Source organism: Dipodomys spectabilis, unplaced genomic scaffold, assembly GCF_019054845.1.
Source record: "Dipodomys spectabilis isolate Male_0828 unplaced genomic scaffold, ASM1905484v1 ptg000115l, whole genome shotgun sequence".
NCBI lineage: Eukaryota > Metazoa > Chordata > Mammalia > Rodentia > Heteromyidae > Dipodomys > Dipodomys spectabilis.
The window spans coordinates 6,634,966-6,653,948 of record NW_024870792.1 but is presented as its reverse complement, the minus strand read 5'-3'; the positions used below and the strand labels follow the sequence as shown (position 1 = coordinate 6,653,948).

At 37.3% G+C, this 18,983-nt stretch overlaps 1 protein-coding gene across 3 annotated transcripts in view; it reads left to right on the top strand.

Annotated features, from left to right (window-relative positions):
* The window catches only part of Mfsd6 (major facilitator superfamily domain containing 6), a 72,889-nt gene that overhangs the window by 43,756 nt on the left and 10,150 nt on the right, over positions 1-18,983 (top strand). For 2 of the 3 annotated variants that reach the window (XM_042688271.1, XM_042688272.1), the window contains exons 3-7: positions 1,537-1,634; positions 12,272-12,433; positions 13,285-13,383; positions 14,522-14,802; positions 16,258-16,420. In XM_042688271.1, the coding sequence (XP_042544205.1) occupies positions 1,537-1,634; positions 12,272-12,433; positions 13,285-13,383; positions 14,522-14,802; positions 16,258-16,420 (803 nt within the window). Of the gene's footprint in view, positions 1-1,536; positions 1,635-12,271; positions 12,434-13,284; positions 13,384-14,521; positions 14,803-16,257; positions 17,128-18,983 lie in introns of those variants that run through there. The other variant, XM_042688273.1, reaches the window with a different exon arrangement.

Genomic DNA, 18,983 nt, shown 5'->3' with positions numbered 1-18,983 from the left:
AAAAAAAGTTTTAAGTGAAATCAGGGTTTAAGTTTATGGCTTCACAGTCAAATCTTGGCCACACAGCCTCCCCTTAAAATATTTTTACTAGAAGATATTAATTGCACATTGTAATATTTGCATATATGCATATAATATGCCAAGATCAAACTGAGTCCTCGATCAGTCTCTTCCCCTCCTCCTTTTGAAAACAATCTCAGCAGCTTTCCTTGCTCTATTTTCATAATCCATGTGAAGTGGTTCTAGCACTCACCCTCTCTGTAGTATTCTGTATATCCCATAAACTAGGATGGTTTCTGAATTTTGAGATGGTTGGAAAAAAATCGTAATAATAATGTTTTGTGATACATGAAAATTATAGGAAAATGAAGACTACGGCATCACAATTCAAATTTGGTTGGAACATAGCTCATTTATTTGCATTCTATGTGTCTATGGAATACAAAAACTACTACATTTACATTTTAATGTGATTTTTATCCCTTCTAACGTCTATTTCCATTTCCTCAACCTTCTTTTAGTCTTATTTATGATCAGTGCCAGCTGAGTACCAAAGAACATTTCCTTATTCAAAATTTTAAAGAAGAGAGCAGTATTTATAGGAATGATTTTAGTATCAAAATACAGTTTGAACAAGAGTTAAAAATTGAAATTTTCTTATTTATTTCTTTTGCCTTATGATTTTCATCCACTTGGATTGAGAAAACAAGAAAAATATGAAGGTTAGGAAAATTAGCATAAATGGAAAACAACCGAGAAAGCTAATAAATCCCTGTTATTAGGCCATGTATGTACAGAAAGGCAGCCACCATTTGCTTTTAAACCAGCCCATTCAGTTCAGAATGAGTGCATCCTTATGCTTGGTACACTACTGTAGACCTTTGCTTTTTTGTTTTTTGACTTATATTTTTGGCGGTAGTAATATTAGGGGTAGGAGGAGTCTTAATATATCAGTTTTGTTAGAATAGAATCATAGGTAATTGTTAAAATAATGAGCATGTACCAATTGAGCTGACAGGAAAAAATTATTTCTAAGTAGTTTATTATTCATCATTAGATGATAATTATCAGTGACCTTGAGAGTCTCCTTGTAAAGCTGTTGGTGTTATAAGGAAGCCCATATTCATATTCACATGTTCTCATTTTTATCTGCTCCTACTCCCCCTCCACACACAGTTGTGAAGTGGCTACAGTCCCAGGCATATTTATCCTACAGCCACCTGGAAGGAGGCCAATAATGTCATTACGGATGGCAGAATGCCCAGACAATCTTAAAAAGGCATTGTCTCTGCTACTAATTAAGTTTCAGGAAGGATGTTCGCTTTTATATTAAGCATTTGGGAAAGGCTGAAGGCAGATATGTTAGAAGCAGTCTTCTTAAATTCATGCTTAAATTTTGTTGTCCTTTAGCAATCTTGTAGGTTTGGATCATATGTTTGATGTTGGATGGTTTGGGAAGAAAAGAAAAAGTAGGTAATATTTGTATGTTTTATATTTCATGCTGGGGCCTCAGTTTATTTTCCTTTACTTTTTCAGGGTTCTGTATATTGGCCTGGCCTGCAATACGGCTCGCTATATTTATATTTCCTATCTGGAAAATGCCTGGACTGTGCTCCCCATGGAAGTTCTTCAAGGTGAGTTAACAGATGGAATTAGAATCATTTCTAGACCAAATTAAGCAGTGACTATTAAAAGTGCAGTGGCCTCTGGCATTGAATTATACAAAGGAAGGGTGGGTCTACTGTTACAGGATTTTGAAGTGGTCTGTTACAGAGGAGATGGCGTCAAGGGTACTGGTCCCTTCAGTTACTCCAAGTGCTGCTCTGTGAAGAGCAAAAAAAAGTGGATGATTAAACAAGAAAGAAGAACTCTTACAATAAATGTGCTGTTGTTAAACAGGAGCATACAAGAGTGGGCTTAAATAGAATAAATTTATTTTCCAAAGGTTTAGGTGCTTCTGTTTTGTCAAAATTATTTTATCTCTTCAACTATTTTTTTTTATTATATCTGGTGGTTTATAACCAAAGCTGTATAGTCACACTATTGTTTTGTATGAATTGTCTATGTTCAAATATTCCTGATCCAAATTCCTCTTCTTACTTCAGTAAACTGCTTCCCATCAAGACATAAGTCTAAAAACAAAATTCTTGGAAGCGCTTTCCATGTGGCTGAAGAGCTCTGAAAACATGGATTTGTATTAAAGAGTGTTTTGCCATTTTAGCCCATATAACTAATCCTGACTAGATCCTGAATAATAACCAAGACCACTATGGCCAATATAGTGATTGGCATTATGAGTAGACAGAATAAGATCACTAGAGTTGAATGGACTATGATAGTGTAGGCTCCCTAAATCATTAATTTTACTAACTTTCATTAGTTTTGTTAAACATTGCCATTATCATCTTACCCTCACACTAAGGATGCAAACACAGTTCGATGAACATAATTTCTTATCATTTAAATCCTTTTAAGATGAAAGAATACACACAATTTGACATCTAAACAGAATGTTCAAAATTCAAGCTCACTCATCAGATTCCATCATGACAATGAAAAAACGAAATACTTATTTGAATGATACACAATTTATATTCATATTCTAATTATGAAATTTGAAAATCAACACACTTTAAAGAAGCTTTTCTTAGAGCTAATGCAATGGTGTAACAGTGAAAGGAGATTTGTTTATAAACATATAGAAAATTAGACTTACAAAAAGGAATTATTGCAAACAGCCCCGAATGGCTCAAGCCTGTAATCCTAGCTACTCAAGAGGCTGAGATTTGAGGATCACAGTCCAAAACCATCCCAGGCAGCAAACTCTGAGATTCTCATCTTCAATTAACTGCCCTAAAACAGGAAGTACAGCTATGGCTCAAGTGGTAGAGGTCTAGCCTTGAGCACAACAGCTCAGGGACAGTGCCCATGCCCTGAGTTCAAGACCCAGGATCCCAACATATAAAGGAAGTTACTGTTGTTTGTAATAGAATTATAAAAGGGTCTTAAGGTGAGGTTCATATCTCAGCATTGTGTCACTTAAAAACGTAGAGAGAGACTTCTCTGAAGAGGAAATAAGAATGGCCAATAGACACATGAAGAAATGTTCAACTTCTCTCGCCATAAAAGAAATGCAAATCAAAACAACATTGAGATTCCACCCCACCCCAGTTAGAATAGCTATAACCAAGAAATCTAATAACAACAGATGCTGGAGGGAATGTGGCCAAAAGGGAACCTTACTGCATTGTTGGTGGGAGTATAAACTAGTTCAACCACTCTGGAAAGCAGTGTGAAGGTTCCTCAAAAGACTCCACACATAGAGCTCCCCTATGGCCCAGCAATCCCACTTTTGGGCATTTACCCAAACAATCACAAACAAGGCCACACTAAAGCTACCAGCACAACTATGTTTATCGCAGCGTTATTAACTATAGCTAAGATATGGAACCAACCCAGATGCTCCTCAGTAGATGAATGGATCAAGAAAATGTTTTATATATATGTTTTATGTAATATATAATATATGTTTTATATACATACATATATATATATATATATATATATATGGAATTCTATGCCTCCATCAGAAAGAATGACACCACCCAAATGGAAAGAATTGGAAAAAATTATATTAAGTGAATTAAGCCAGACCCAAAGAAATATTGGTCCCATGGTTTCCCTTATTTGCAATAACTAGTATATGTCTAGGATAATCTTATCAGACAAGCAGAAAATGTTAAAAGCTATGTACATATGACCATATAAGATGATGCTAAGTGAAATGAGCCCCGAGATAGGGACACAAGAGTTTTTGTTTCTTTGTTGCTGTTGTTTTTAATGTGCTATTTAATTTTTTTGTTTCTTTTGTATATTCTTCCCCCATGGAATAACCTCTGTTTTCACTGTATTTGATTCCAGTGCCCTGCATCTAGTATAGACATTTTTCTAATTAGGGGAAGGGAAATAACAAAATGCTCAAACAAGGATACAGGTTGACCCATTGTAACAATGAGATGTACATTGGGCTGGGAAGGTGGCTCAGTCGTAGAGCGCTTGCCTTGTATGCATGAGGCCCTAGGTTCGATTCCTCAGCACCACATAAGCAAAAAGAAAAAAAAGCTGGAAGTGACGCTGTGGCTCAAGTGGTAGAGTGCTAGCCTTGAGCTAAAGAGCTGAGGGACAGCTGTGCCCAGGCCCAGAGTTCAGGCACCATGACCAGAAAAACAAAACAAAACAAAACAAAAACCAATGAGATGTACAGGACACTATGTTGAAATGAACTTTACAACTTGGGTGGGGGGTGGTGGGAAGGGAGGAGTTGGGGAGGTTGGAGGGAAGGCATGGTAGGGGAAAAATAAAGGAGGGGGTATCAATGCTTGATAGGAAATTACCTTACTTATGTAACTGTAACCCCTCTGTACAGTATCTTTACAACAAAAAATTTTTTAAAATAACAAGTCACTAAACATGAATTACAAGAAAGAACTGCAGTAGATACAACCCAGTTACTGGGATTTCTTATTCCGATTCCATTCTCTCCTGTCTGGCTTATTTGATTGTCCCAGAGTGTGAGATTTGTATATCTACTGAAGAATATATTGCAATAACGTATACATATACTTATTTTTTCTCCTTTTAATATGAGTTAGATGGATGCATTTGCCTAAGAAACTCAAGAAAAAAATAGCATTCGTAAATGGCTAAAAGAGCAACAGGAAATTTTTCTAAAAGGGAAAAATCAAAATGCTATTGTGAATTTAAGAATCTTTTACTGTTAATTTATCAAAGATGAATTAAGTGGCTGAAATCCAGGCAACATGTCGAACGTATGAAATATATTTAAAAAATAATAAAGGCCTTGAGGTCTCACCATGTGTTCTGGAAGGCAGATGTGTAAACACATAATTACTATTCAGTATGCTAGGTAGAGTAACAGAAAAATTGCACTAGGTAACAGACAATTTGCTCAGCAGAGGGAATAATTAGCTTTGTGAAGCAGGGAGTGAGAAGACAATTTACTGAAAAACTCCCTAAGGAAATAACATATACGCTGGAGTTTGAAAAGCTTATAGGAATTCACCAGGTGACCTAAAGAGAACAGGCATCCTGGCACATCGAAAAGCATTATACCAATGTGTCAAAGGGGGAAAACCCAGAAACTTCAACAACATGGTGGTGTACTGTGGTCAGGGCTCAATAGATTTATCATGCCATGCTGCTCGGCTACGACATGCCAATACTCAGGACATGTTACCTCAGAATTTAGGCATCTGAATATAATGTGTATTTAAAAAGAATTCTACTTCCTGTGGCCAACTACAGTTTATAGTGTGTTTCTTTTTGTTTTCCCCTGTGCCTTTAGAAACCTACTTATCAAAAGTAAGTTAAAACAACAAATAAAAAAGATCTGCACAGCCTCCTAGCCAAACAGAGGGTTCTGTGACCACATTCCACAGAGCTCATTGTTTCTCAAGCTAGAGAGATTGTTTCATTTCCTGGCACAAGTGAGTGCTGCAAAGGTTTTGGCTGCACAACCCAAACAAAATTCCTTGCCTTTGTTTGACCCATGCCTAGCCCACAGAAAACAGTGGACCATCTATGTAGAATAAATCCTGCATCACAGACATCTATTTCATATTGTGAAGCTTTGTTTTGGCAGTTTTGATTCTGCTGCCCATATACGGGCTTGTCTAAATGACCTGAAAGTCCCTATGCTTAAAAAGGGGACTCTACTTAGGAAGCAATAGAAACAAGCAATGATCATACCAAAACACTAATAATTGATTATAGACTGGCCTACTATCTTGATAGATACCCCTTATTCCACTGACTGGGAAATTGTGCCTTTTACCCATGCTTTAGGAATGAGAAGGCTGGAAATGTGTGTTCCTATCACGTGATGATCCTGACACTGAAAAATCAGCACTTTAATCTTTTTTTTTCTTTTTTTGTTGGTCGTGGGGCTTGAACTCTGGCCCTGGGCACTGTCCCTTGCGCTCTCCAGCTCAAGGCCAAAGCGCTCTACCTCTTGAGCCACGGTACCACTTCTGGTTTTCTAGTGGTTTATTGGAGATAAGAATCTCACAGACTTTTCTCTTCGGGCTGGCTCTGAACTGTAATCCTCAGATCTCAGCCTCGTGAGTAGCTAGGATTACAGGTGTGAGCCACCGGCACCCAGCAGCACTTTAATTCCTTGTTAACCAGTCACACTCAAGAAGGTCCTCTTTAAAAAAAATCAGCAAAGATGATTAACCTTTTATCTCTCACCTGAAATGAAAACTGATACTACCCAATGGATAGCTAGACACAAAAGCTGTGCTGTAATTCTTGTTACCAGCTACCATCTCATCCATCACATCCTATTTGGAGATTACATGCAACTAATGTAGGAAAATTTCTTGTTTTACCTCATTTCTAGGAGCTCTTGATAACCTTGTCATCATTTGGTCTCCTTAAGCCATGCTGATAATAATAAGCAGTTAGGACTATCCACAATAGCCAAGTTATGGAAACAGCCCACATGCCCTTTAATAGATGATCAGATCAATTATACACAACGGAATTTTACTCATTCATTAGAAAGAATAAGATTAGTCATATGCAGGGAAGTGGCTAGACCTAGGACAAATCATGCTAAGTGAGGTAAGCCAAGTTCAGAGAGACAAATGGTGCATGTTTTCTCTCATATGTGGAAGCTAGATCTAAAATATAACTGGACATGATAATGAATATAGACTGTGGACATTCACACACAGACTAAAGGATGCTACCCTCAGGGAAAGAACACAAAGGTGTAACTCCTGAACATGTAAAATACTATTTATCAACACAAACTCCAGGAAATGGAAACAGGGCTGTTTTTGTTGTTGTTGCTTTTGTTGTTGTAGTGGTGTTTGTTTTTGTTTTTAGGTCTTTGTTTCTTTTTAGGGGGCAAAGGGAGCACAGAAAAGGAGAGAGGAAGGGTGAACAAATGCAATCGTGTTATTCAGTAAACAATAGGTGGCAAATGAACTATGTAATTTGTGGGCAAGGACAAGAGGGGAAAACTGGGGAAAGTGAAAGAACAGGTGACATTGTCCAAAAAAAAAACGTAGTCATTTCCTGACTTATGAAATGATTACTTCTCTGTATAATACCTTAATAACATTAAAATTATATTTAAAAAACTTGCAGGACAATTTGTAGAATGACCATTAAATTCATTGTTGATTTGATACAAATTCCAGAACTTTAATTCATAAATAAAAATCCTCATTTAATATCCTTAGACTTAAAAAATTTTAACTTAGCACTGAGGATGAAAAAGAGGCAAATTTCCTTTTCTCTAGGTTCATAGGCAAGAGGCCATGCAGGCATCTATTGAAAGACATTGGGTGCTCTTTGTGATTATGAGGTCATTTCTTTCTCATGATCTTTACCACATTTGGTGGTACCTTATTCTTTCAGCAACTAATAGCAATGTGTGTATATGTGTATGTATGTGTATATGTGTGTGTATAAACTGAAGACATATTTCCTGCTCACAAGATGTCTGCAGTTCATTTTTAAAAGGTCTAAGTACTTTAAGTCTTTTGCTGCATGATGGTAACAGTGGGAAGATTCATTTATATTTACTCATCAAGATCTCATTAAAAAATTAGAAGTTTCACCTTTACATTTGCACAAGAAGCATTTAAACATTCATGATTTTGATAGAAATATAAACGTGGTAATAATCAAGCTCAAATTTGTTATGCTTCTTTTCTGTTTGGGGTATTGGTTATAGTAGTTGTTATAAAACTCAAGAGATGAAAGTGATCAAAATTATTCTTGCTATTAGAATGTGCTTAAAAGATAGTAAAGCCAGACCAGAGCTTCTATAATTAATAAGTCCTTTTGAGTCACTTGAATTAATAGCTACAGAAATGAGCAGTAAAAATAAGGTCTGAGTAAGCTTTCTCCTTGTAAGATGCTCTAGCAGTGGGGGCTGGGTTAAGATTTTGATGAAAGATGGCTTTTTTAATATCATAAGTAGGAGGGCCTGAGCTGTGACATTTATGAGGCTTTATTGTGTTTGATTTATACAACATGCCTATTCAGCTAAATAAGAACCATGTCTTCTTTCCTCTTGTGTTCTCAGAGAGTGTAGAAAAATTATAAGAGGATTACTATCTAGCTCTTACCTAAATTGAAATACTAGACATGATACTAATCTGTTATCACTTAGGTTGGAAATTTTCTCTCTGGCTTATTAACCCTTAAAGCACAAGTGGTTTGCTACAACTACAATAGACCAATACTCTGTTTATTTCAGTTGATAAACATGTACAGAATTCACTGGTATTAACTTTTATACCCAAATCTTATGAATTACAGTAATTTTATTCTTTATCACCCTCTGTTTTACAGATACTTCAAGTTCTTATAAAACATCTTCTGCAAAGTAAAAAAATTACTTTGTCCATATACTATTCATTTGAAGTATCTTCTACCCCAAATCCTTTCTTGGCAGTTGTATCCCACATTATCTCTTTTTCTGAATTGTTCTCAGATGTATGTAATTGCATCCTTAGTTTAGCACTCACTTAAACTCCTAAGACTCTGAAACTTAACAGATTCCTTCTTTTATTGATGTCCTAGGAAAAGCACTCTTACTGATATCCACTACACTGATGTTTCAGAAGCATTTTTTAATCCCTGCACTTGGGAAGTTCATTGAACTGATTAAGAGATATACTTTGGTCTATCAATGGAAAAGGTTTGCCACAGCTGATTCTGTGTGCAGGTGCTAAAGGAATAATATATTTTATTCAGTGGGCATACTCCACTAGCAGAAACAAGAAAAATAAAATAATACCAGTTCCCAGTACATGGATGTCATTATGACGTGAGTCCCCAAGCCAAGCAGTGTCTTACACAAAGCAGCTGTCTACGTGAGGAAAGGGGACTGAAATAGAGCAGTCCTGTGGACTAAGAATGGACGACTTTGAAATACATGTTGCAGAACATGTACATGGTACAACTGTTGAATATTGTAAGGTTATGAGTCCTGGGATATATACTAAAAGTCTGATACTCTATAAAGTGTATCAGCTCTTTAGGGAGGGGAAAAGGTAGTAACATTATCTGTTTAAGAAGGCAGATAAGAGCCAGACGCTGTTGGCTCACACTTGTAAACCTAGCTACTTGGGAGGCTGAGATCTGAGGATCACAATTTGAAGCCAGCCTGGGCAGGAAGTCTGTGACACTCTTATCTCCAATTAATCACAGAAAAAGCCAGAAGTGGCTCAAGGGGTTGCGTACTAGCCTTGAAGTCCCAGGCCTCAGGACCAGCCAAAAAAAAAAAAAAAAAGAAGCAAATAATTGGTCATGTTTGATTTTTATAAAACTTTGTTTTATAAAACAAAACTTCTCAAAACAGATAAATTAAACATATTATAGAATATTGAAATAGTTATGAGGACATATGGTACAGCGTTTAAACATTTCTGATCTTAAGACAGCTTAGATTCAGATCCTATTCTATTGTTCTAGTGACTGTAACATGGAACAAAGCACCCTAATCTCCCTATACCTCAGTTTCCTTTTTTAAAAATGAAAAAAAAATAGTGCCTGTGATTGGAAGAAGTAAATGAAATAATCTGTGCAAAATAATATAATTCCCTGTAAAGCAGATTGTGAAATATTAGTAATGGAAAGTGGCATTGTTAATTATTTTTCATGATTCTGGATTATTCAAGTGCAACATAGCAATAAACAGTTGTTTCTGGAAGTAAGTATTATGGAAATACCTCTATTTCCATTAGGCCTCAAAGCTAATCCTTACAATCCTACTCAAAGGTAAGAAAAGATAGATACTAAGTTTGCATTGAGCTATTTGGTCTTGAATAATTATTTTCAATCACATATTTACTAAGCGACTATCACATGAATTGATGACAAATCATTATTCAAGTTATATCTGTAGATTTATGACAGATCACTAAGGAAGAGTTAAGACATGTTATAGGATAGTTAAGTTGATGTTAGGACAATAACAGTTGGGACAATAACATCTTTTTTAATTGATCTAGGAACATATCTATCTCTTACTTAAAGGCTTAAAATTTTGTAGGTCTAATGTACATGATACAGAATTACTGTATTTCACTTCATCATACAGAGAATAATCATCTCTCCCTTTTTCACAGTTCTCTAATAAGAGAGAACTATTTTGTTTTCCTAGCTTATGATATTTTTACTTCCTAAATTTTACAAGGAGGTTTTTTAGATAGCACAAGTGTTATGACTTCTTTAATCTTGTCTAATGGAAAATGGTAGATTGTAACATCAGAGGACCAGAACCCAACTGTAGTAAAACACTGGCAAGAGTTTGAGATTATTAATAAAATCTCTGGAGAGGGGCATGCTGAAGTTTCATCATAAACCAATAACTCCACAACTGCCTCTTGAGGTGTTATTACCAATCCAATCCCTTCAGTTTCTTAGTTCTTCTAATTATTTTTTATGATATGGGATATGTTTAATTGATTTTTCCACTGACACAATATTTTTAAATAAGTTATTTCATAGAAATTAATTTTACTCCTACATCTTCCGTGGAAGATGTTGGAGCATACCAGCAGAGTAGCTTTTCTTCTGCTAAAGTACCAGAGGGGAAAGAATTTACTATATGATTTACTGTCTTTCCTTCAGTTAATTATCTAAGTTACTAAAGTATGTAGCTCTTGATTACCTAATCAGTCCCCCCAAACAATAAGGAATCTCTGGAAATCCAACTGGCAAGAATCATTTACAACTGCCACGAATGCCAGCCAACACATTCTAAAAATAGCTTAGAAGTATCCTGATTAAAGTCATTGTGCTGGAAAATACTTTCATTATCTTAGAAGACTCAAAGTTTTAGAAAACTCAGTTCTGATGAAAAAGTTGAGAGATGAAGGGAGAGAGGAAGAGAGCCCTATTATCAATTTTTGTGTGTGTGTACACAGCCTTTGTGCTTTACAGAATAATTTCAAGAATTATATTTGATGCATAAACAAAATATATTTTAATGTTATATATATGTTATATATATAGATATAGATATAGATCTATATATAGATCTATATCTATATATAAGATGGGCACGGGCCCATCTTAGTCTACTTGTAAATACTGCAATTGATTGCTTATAGTCAGCAGTCAATTTAACCTATAGCCATTTAATGTGATTTCTAGTCTTAAATCATCTTAAACATAATCCACAAATTTAGTTTATTATTAAATCTAATTTTGAATAAATTAGTTTTCTTGGTATACTTTTGAAATTTATACAATAACAACAACTACTACTAAGTAGTAATGATATTGAAAATAATAAAGGTTTGAAAAGAAAATCAGTACCATCTCTTTATTTCTTTTGGTGGTACTGGGGATTGAAATCACAGGGTCTTGTGTCTGTTAAACAGGCACTCTACCACTTGGGTCTAACCTTTAAGATTACTTAGATGACTAACTCTCGTTTCTTGCATGGGGAGCAGGAAATGTTTCTCTTTTTCTGTTTCTCTGTATTGTAAACTTGCTATACTAAAAATAATTCTTCTAAAACTTATTGGGGAGAATAGCGCAATGTGGAGTATAGAGATGACTTTTTAATACTAACAAAAAACCCCTTTGAGTGCCAGACACAGGAATCTAGAATTTTTCCAGTTTAGCTATTGGGAAGTGGTATTGTTCCCACTCTCATATGGGTTTGGAGTATTGTCTATAATGCTATTAGGTAGTTCTCCGCCTAGCTTCAGAGAGCTTCTCCACATGCTTTTAAATACTTCACAGGAACTGACAGTCTCTGGATTTTGGGGGCTTTTTTTTTGTCTCCTCCTCTGCCCCCCTGAAGAAGTACTGCCCTCTCTGGCCTTCTGCTTTGGCATTCTAACATCATTCTCTCTTTAGACTTTTCACTAGAACCTTCATTCAGAGATTCTTCTCCATACCCTCTATCTTTTAGACTCTTGCCAAACAGAAACCTAGAGGATTCCTCCTCTGTCTTTCATTCCTCATGGATTGCTGTCCTTGACACTGATGATGGTTGCACAACATTGTGAGTGTACTTAATACCATTGGATTGGATATTTAAAAATGGCTAAGATGATACATTTTGCTATGTATATTATGCCATAGAATATGTATATTATGCTAATATATACATGTGATTATTCTATTCTATAACAGGTACCTAGGTAAATAGTTCACATTTCAGAACCTAAGCATTCTGAGCAGACATTCAAGTGCTCTCCTTCTTCCCCAGGAGTGACACATGCGGCCATCTGGGCAGCATGCATTTCTTACCTCAGTGCTGCTGTTCCCCCTGAGCTGAGGACATCTGCCCAGGGCATCCTGCAGGGCCTTCACCTGGGTCTGGGGAGAGGTTGTGGTGCCATGATCGGAGGCGTGTTAGTCAATTACTTTGGTAAGAATGGCTTTTTCTTTTTCCTTCGGTAAAAACATGTTTGGTTTTGAGCAATACCTTAATAAGCATTGAAATTATTACTAAAGACTGCCAGAAACTAAACTTTAGTATATGTATTCTTTCTGGATTTCATGGTAGTCATATTTGTAAAGCATATATTTAGGTTTTTAAGATTACAGCCAATTAAAAAGCTACAATCAACTCACAACTGTACAACTTGTGACAGTAAACAAATACTTCACAGGAGCTCAACAGATAATATACTTGTGTGCTTTGGGTTTCAAGTAAGGTACTCCAAGCCTGCTGGTAATAATGTGGAAAAGAAAAGGAATTCATCACTCTTATCTGATACCATCAGGAGACTTTGAACCAGAAAAATATAACTGTTCACTGATGTTGTTCATGCCATTACATCTGTGTAACACAGCCTGCAACATCAGACTTCCTTTATTGGAAATACAGAGCTAAGGTGGAACATTATTCTGCTCTGGGGTTCTTGACTACTTTGTCATCTGCTCTGGGAATTTATAGCATGACTTAAGCTCTGTTGTTTCAACTATAGCTGAATCTGGCTGTTTGTTCCTAGGTGGGTAAGTGTGATTGAATATTACATGTCATGATGGAAGGCACTTAGGGATGGCCCTTTATACATACAGTTTTATAAACTTAACAGCCTCAGAACCAAAACCAGCACCAGGGTCTCCTGCCATCCATTTCCCCATGATCTGGAGCTAATGGAAGGTGCTTTTCTCTGTGCTTCCTTTGGCAAGAACTTTAGAAGACTGAGTTATAGATGAAGTTCTTTATATTTCCTGGAATGACTCTGCAGAGAACTCTGTTTGTTTTCAAAGGGGCTGCTGCAACCTTCCGAGGAATTGGCATGGCCTGCCTGGTGATCCTCCTGCTGTTCGCCTTGATCCAGTGGCTGGCAGTGCCAGATGAAGAAGAAGGTAAATTCCCATTCTTTCTCAATGACTCAAGCTACGGGAATTCAGCCCCCTAACCACCCCACCCCACCCAACCCCCAAAAGCCCTGTAAGTAGTAACTATGTCCCACAGGCCCGCCTAGTGAGATTTTCTGATGTATGCCAATGAACTCATATACCAGCTAGAGAGAAGCCATCTACAATGCTGAAGAAAAATATTAGTTATATTGAATAGTAGTTTGAAATTTTCTTTTTTTGTTTTGTTTCTCAGTGCAAGCTACTAGAGAGGCTCTGGGTTTAAACTCCTATGGTATTCTGAAGGGGGTTCAATTGTAAGTCGCATACATATAAAGATAATAGTAATTTTACTGCTAGGAATAGCAGTGGTGTTATTAATCTCGATGCCTTTACCCTCCCTCAAAAAAGAAAGTCTAAACCTGAAACTTCAAGTTTCCCCTGAACCAAGTATGGCCTTTATTAAATCCCGCATATAAACTGGTGCCAGGGACTCAGCCCTGGAATCCTAGCTACTCAGAAGGCAGAGATCTGAGGATTGTAGTTAAAAGCCAGCCCAGTCAGGAACGTCCATGATATGCTTATCTCTGATTAATGACCAAAAAGCCAGAAGTGGAGATGAGACTCAAGTGGTAGAGCACTAGCCTTGAGCAAAATATAGCTCAGGGACAGCCCCGGGGCCCTGAGTTCAAGCCCCAGGACAAAAACAAAAACAAAACAACCCCTACTATGCAAAGGGGAGGTTATATAAAACGTAACGTGTAGGCGAGAATAAGTTACATCAGCTTTTTAATGGAAAAGACTGACCAGCAAAATACCGTGTTCTTGTTCAGCAATTTGGTCCCATCATAGGACTTGTCTTCTTCAGGTGTCCTGTTCTCTCAGGAGCACCAATCTCAAGTACCTGAAGTGCTTCTGTTAAAGAGAAAAACTTGCTGTTACAGAAGCCTCTATGAAAGATTTTAACTGCATTGAGTACCTCAGGAAACATGACCAATACTAGTTTTTCTCATTTTCAGCCTCCCAAGTAGATGGGATTACAGGAGTGCATCACCACACATCAGGCCTTTGGTTTGCTTCTTTTAACCTTTGTATAAATGTGTAAAAAAAAAACCTCTGGAAAATATTATCCAAATTTTCTCCTCAGATAAGACAATGTTGGCGGAAAGGATTCCTGTTCCCTCCAGTCCTGTTCCCATAGCAACCATTGACTTGGTACAGCAACAGACAGAAGATGTCATGCCGCGCACTGAGCCCAGGCTTCCACCCAAGAAAACCAAGCACCAGGAAGAACAAGAGGATGTGAACAAACCAGCCTGGGGGGTCAGCTCCTCTCCCTGGGTGACCTTTGTCTACGCACTCTATCAAGTTAAAGAGTTGATACAACTGACCAGAGACAACCGTGCTTCTGAGATACAGCCTTTGCAGGTAACCCTCAGCTGGGCTAAGATGTTACCTTCACTTGCTTGTCTTTTATTCATCAAGATTTATTGAAGGCCTAGAGGGAAAAAATAGACATGCAAACAAATAACTGTTTATAATAACTGTGTTCTAAGAGTGTTTGCAGGATCCCATAGAGGAAAAATTTTATCTCTTGGAGTTCAGGAAACTACAAAGGTGTTGACAATTCTTGAAAGGAATAAATCATTCCAGCTTTGCATGTGTCTTTTAAAAAATTATTAAGGGGTATACCAAAGGGTTATAATTCTGTAAGTCAGGTTATGAATACAACTGCATACCTACTTTTAAATTTCAGTGTAGATGTGTACCAGCTGCAGCAAGAATGTGTAGTTCTTGCTCTTGGAGGCCATATTTATCTCTATAATTCCACTACTCCAGTGGGAGATTATGTATAGGAGGAATGCAATAAGTATCTCTTAAATTAACTAACAACTTAGCCACTGTATGGATCTGATGGGACACCTAATTCAGTGAACATTTGCAATAGCCTTACCTGAAAAACAAGTGTTCCCAGAGGGGTGTTCTTCCAAAGTCAAGTCAAACCACACTGACTCACTTAGAATTGTGTAATAACTACATCCTAACTTTGGATAATGAGTGACTTTTTGAGCAGTTTGACAAAAAGAATCAATCTGCTTCCCCCTTTATTAGTTTCTGTCTTTTGCTTGATAGGCCATGTCAGCTTTATATTTAAGTAGTTTTAGAGCATCCAAAATTTTATAAGAGAGGAAGGAAGAATTTAAAATAAAAAGTAATTTTGTATTCAACTATTGGAAATGGCGTTCCCTAAATCAGAATCAATCATTGTTTAAAGCATGTTTCTTAACATAAAATGAATATGGCATTTTATAAAAATGCACTGGACTGTGTATACTCAGTCACTTACCATTGATTACCTAAGTGCTTGCTTATACTTGCTGTTCTTTGTGACATGTATGACTTGTGAAATCACAAGAATACATTAGGACTGTTAGAGGACATTTCTTTTCATAGCTGTCTCTAAGGCTGGGAATCAATTTCTTACTTACTTACTAATGGAATGACTTCTCGCTCTTGTATTGTGAAGTCTTAGCAAGTAGCCTAGTTTGCCCCAAGGCCCTTGTATAGTGACTTGCAAAATGGGTAAAACAGCTCAGTAACTATTTCCTGTGTTTATCTAGCAGTAACAGACATTTTGATAATAATTTTCTTTAATGCACAAAACATGTCTGCTTATAGTGTTTATGTTTTTCATGCGGCTCTGGCAGTTGCACTTAGGAAAGGAGATGAAAGGTAAGACATTCAACTCGTACTCCTCTGTTCCTTTGTCCCTGAAATGAGCACTTCAGGATGATCTCCCCATGTCTGCTGGCTTGCTTAAATACACACGTGGGTTGGATTTACTTGCTTTCTCTCACCCTGGGGCATCTGTTTTCCTTCCAGGGGATCAGTGAGAATCGGGAAACTTCTCCAACTGGTGAAGCCCAGCATGTCCCACGTGAAACTCACTCCGACCCACCTAGGAACCAGCCATCCCCTGACACAGCAGCATCTCAGACGCAGACCAGCCCTGCTCCCCGCAGTGGGGCCCCTGGAGTGGAGGCAGGTGAGGAACAGCGGGCTCAGACTGCCACTGCAGGACCCTGAGAACAGCCTCCTCATCTCTCACCTTGCATGGACTGGGCTCCTCCTGTGGGACACCAGAAAGCGCAGCCCCCAACCCAGAACATGCCTCTCCATACACTCTAAATAGCTAAACTCATCATCATGGAAACACAACACACATGTGAGCTACAGTACATGTAGGCAGGAAAAGGGAAGTTTCCACAGTTCCACTGGAGTTAAGGGAAGCAGCATTTAGGAAGGGCTCTGAGTTCTTTGAGTTATAGCAACGTGCAGGTGCGGGAAAGGTAGAAGCCACAGTTTACACTAAGTAGAGGGAACCAGAGGATTTCATGGTGGAGACTGGTATAATTTCCCTCTTCTGATTATTTATTCTGATTATTGGGTTCTCAATACAAACTGGGAAGAGTACATGTATAATTTTGTGTCTGTTGAAAGGAACCATTTAAAACTTGTAAGATATATTTAAAAAGTAGCCAGATAAGTTAGCAGTACATATGCTTTTTTAAGTTAAAAACTTCACAATAAATTTTACATATCTCTAGCAAATGTATTTTTATATATGTATGGTATGTAATGAAACCAGTCAACTCTAGGAGCAAAAAAAAGCTGTTACTGACTACTGCAAGCTAAGTTGAGCTTTCAAGCTTAAGTTGGGTTTTAAGAATGACCAGAAATGGGGGAATATTTCAGAGAAAACAACTCAATATCCTGTGGCTTGATTGACAAGGTTTTGTTCAGCATATTGACATTACAAATAGCCTCTATCACTGCTTAATATTTTGTAGTGATTTGGGCTCTAATTAGCTGATGAAATAAAACAAGCAAAAACCACTGAATTCCTAAGGGTTCTTTAAGCAGTACTATTTACAAAGAACAGTATAAGACATAAGTGCCTGGGGGAAGGGATATAATTTTTAAAAATTACATAGTAAGTCAGTTTTGTTTGTGAGGTGGTAAGTAGGAAACTGGAATGGAAAGGATGTGAATAGAGTACTTTCTAATGACTAAACGAATGAATCTTGGTATGGTCTTGCCCAAGAAGAGTCAGACATTGGAGAATTGGGATTTGGGTATACAACTATATATTACCACCGCCATAGAAAGTGGCTGGTGAATCACACAATGTTTGCTGCTAAAAAAATGAAAGTGGAGGTTAGTAGGAAGCCTCAGGGAGGGCTGTGGAAAGGGAATACTGCTTTAGCTGAATGAAGATCAGTTCTATCCTACATAACAGCCGTGGCTGAGCACAGGAAAGAGCAAAGATAGAACTAAGCAACTCATTTAAATTCACATTTTGATTAAACAGGATTAGTGTAAACTGAGGGCTTCTCCACAACAGTTCTGCGTGTGGGAGAAGAAATTCTACATTTGGAGTCTAGCTTCACCACAAAACACAGCTTAAAGTAAGTGAAAGAAAAAGAACTAAGCAGACAGTTATTTTTGCACTTGAACTGAATCGTACTGTACTGTAAATTATCATGACTCATTTTTAAGTGACCTTTCAGATCAGATGTATTTATTATGCTTGTGTAATTATAGAAACAAAGAAGTGGGTGACAGGCTGAACCTCACCTATGAATGTACAGTATGTGGATTTGTGAACCTGACTGTAGGAAGTCAAAAACTTGTTTCTTGTGTTTACAGTTCTTATTCTTTTAAAAAGCCTGCTGTTTTGGAAATGCACAAGTGGACATGTTGAATTAGAAATAAATATGATTTTTAAATATTTAAGGGATGAAGATGTGACCAAACAAGTAAACGTCCTTTACTCTGTAATGAATGAGACCAAATTCAACATGCCTTTGTTAAGAAATGTTTACTGTGAGCGTTGATCCAATAATGCAGAAATGTCCAGCCTTTTGAGCTGACACCCTTATGTTTGTGGACTTTGTGACTTTTTCTTCCTGCCCTCAAAGTGCCATATGCCACTTTAAAAATATATATATATTAAAGTGAATTCAAATTAAAAATTGATTTGGGAATTTTATAGTCCCTCTTGGGATCACTAGAAATACTCAGGGGTGTCAAAAAGCCCAGGATGGTAATCACTGCCTTCCTAACTTTGCTTTCTGCCGTTTCACCTATGATCATAAAAACAATTACCCCAAGTGCTGAATTTGTGCAGATCCAAAGAGGTTAACTGCTAATTATTAAGCTATTCCTTAAAGCCTTAAGCAAAATAAGAACTATAATACATCTCAGTAGGCAATATACCTCTGAAAAAGCCTAAGAAATTCATTGGAAGAAGAGTGTTGCTTTACTTAGCCTGTAATGGTGCTACAGCCACATGAAGCAGAGAGTTGGCTGAAAGCTGCTCAGGATTTTCTGTTTCTTCCACATGGGGTGCAGGCTATTGGCAGTGCTGGGGACCAATGCTTCAGTAAAATTCCTCTCAGCCAATCTAGGGTTAAACAGTGAATATTTACAAAGATAACTGCATCCATTATTGCATCTTTGTTGCGTGCTTATGAGGTGTCCTGGTGGGCACCTCACTCCCCCAGCTTGTAGCTGCTCTGGCAGACCTATGGCAGCTCCAGGACGAT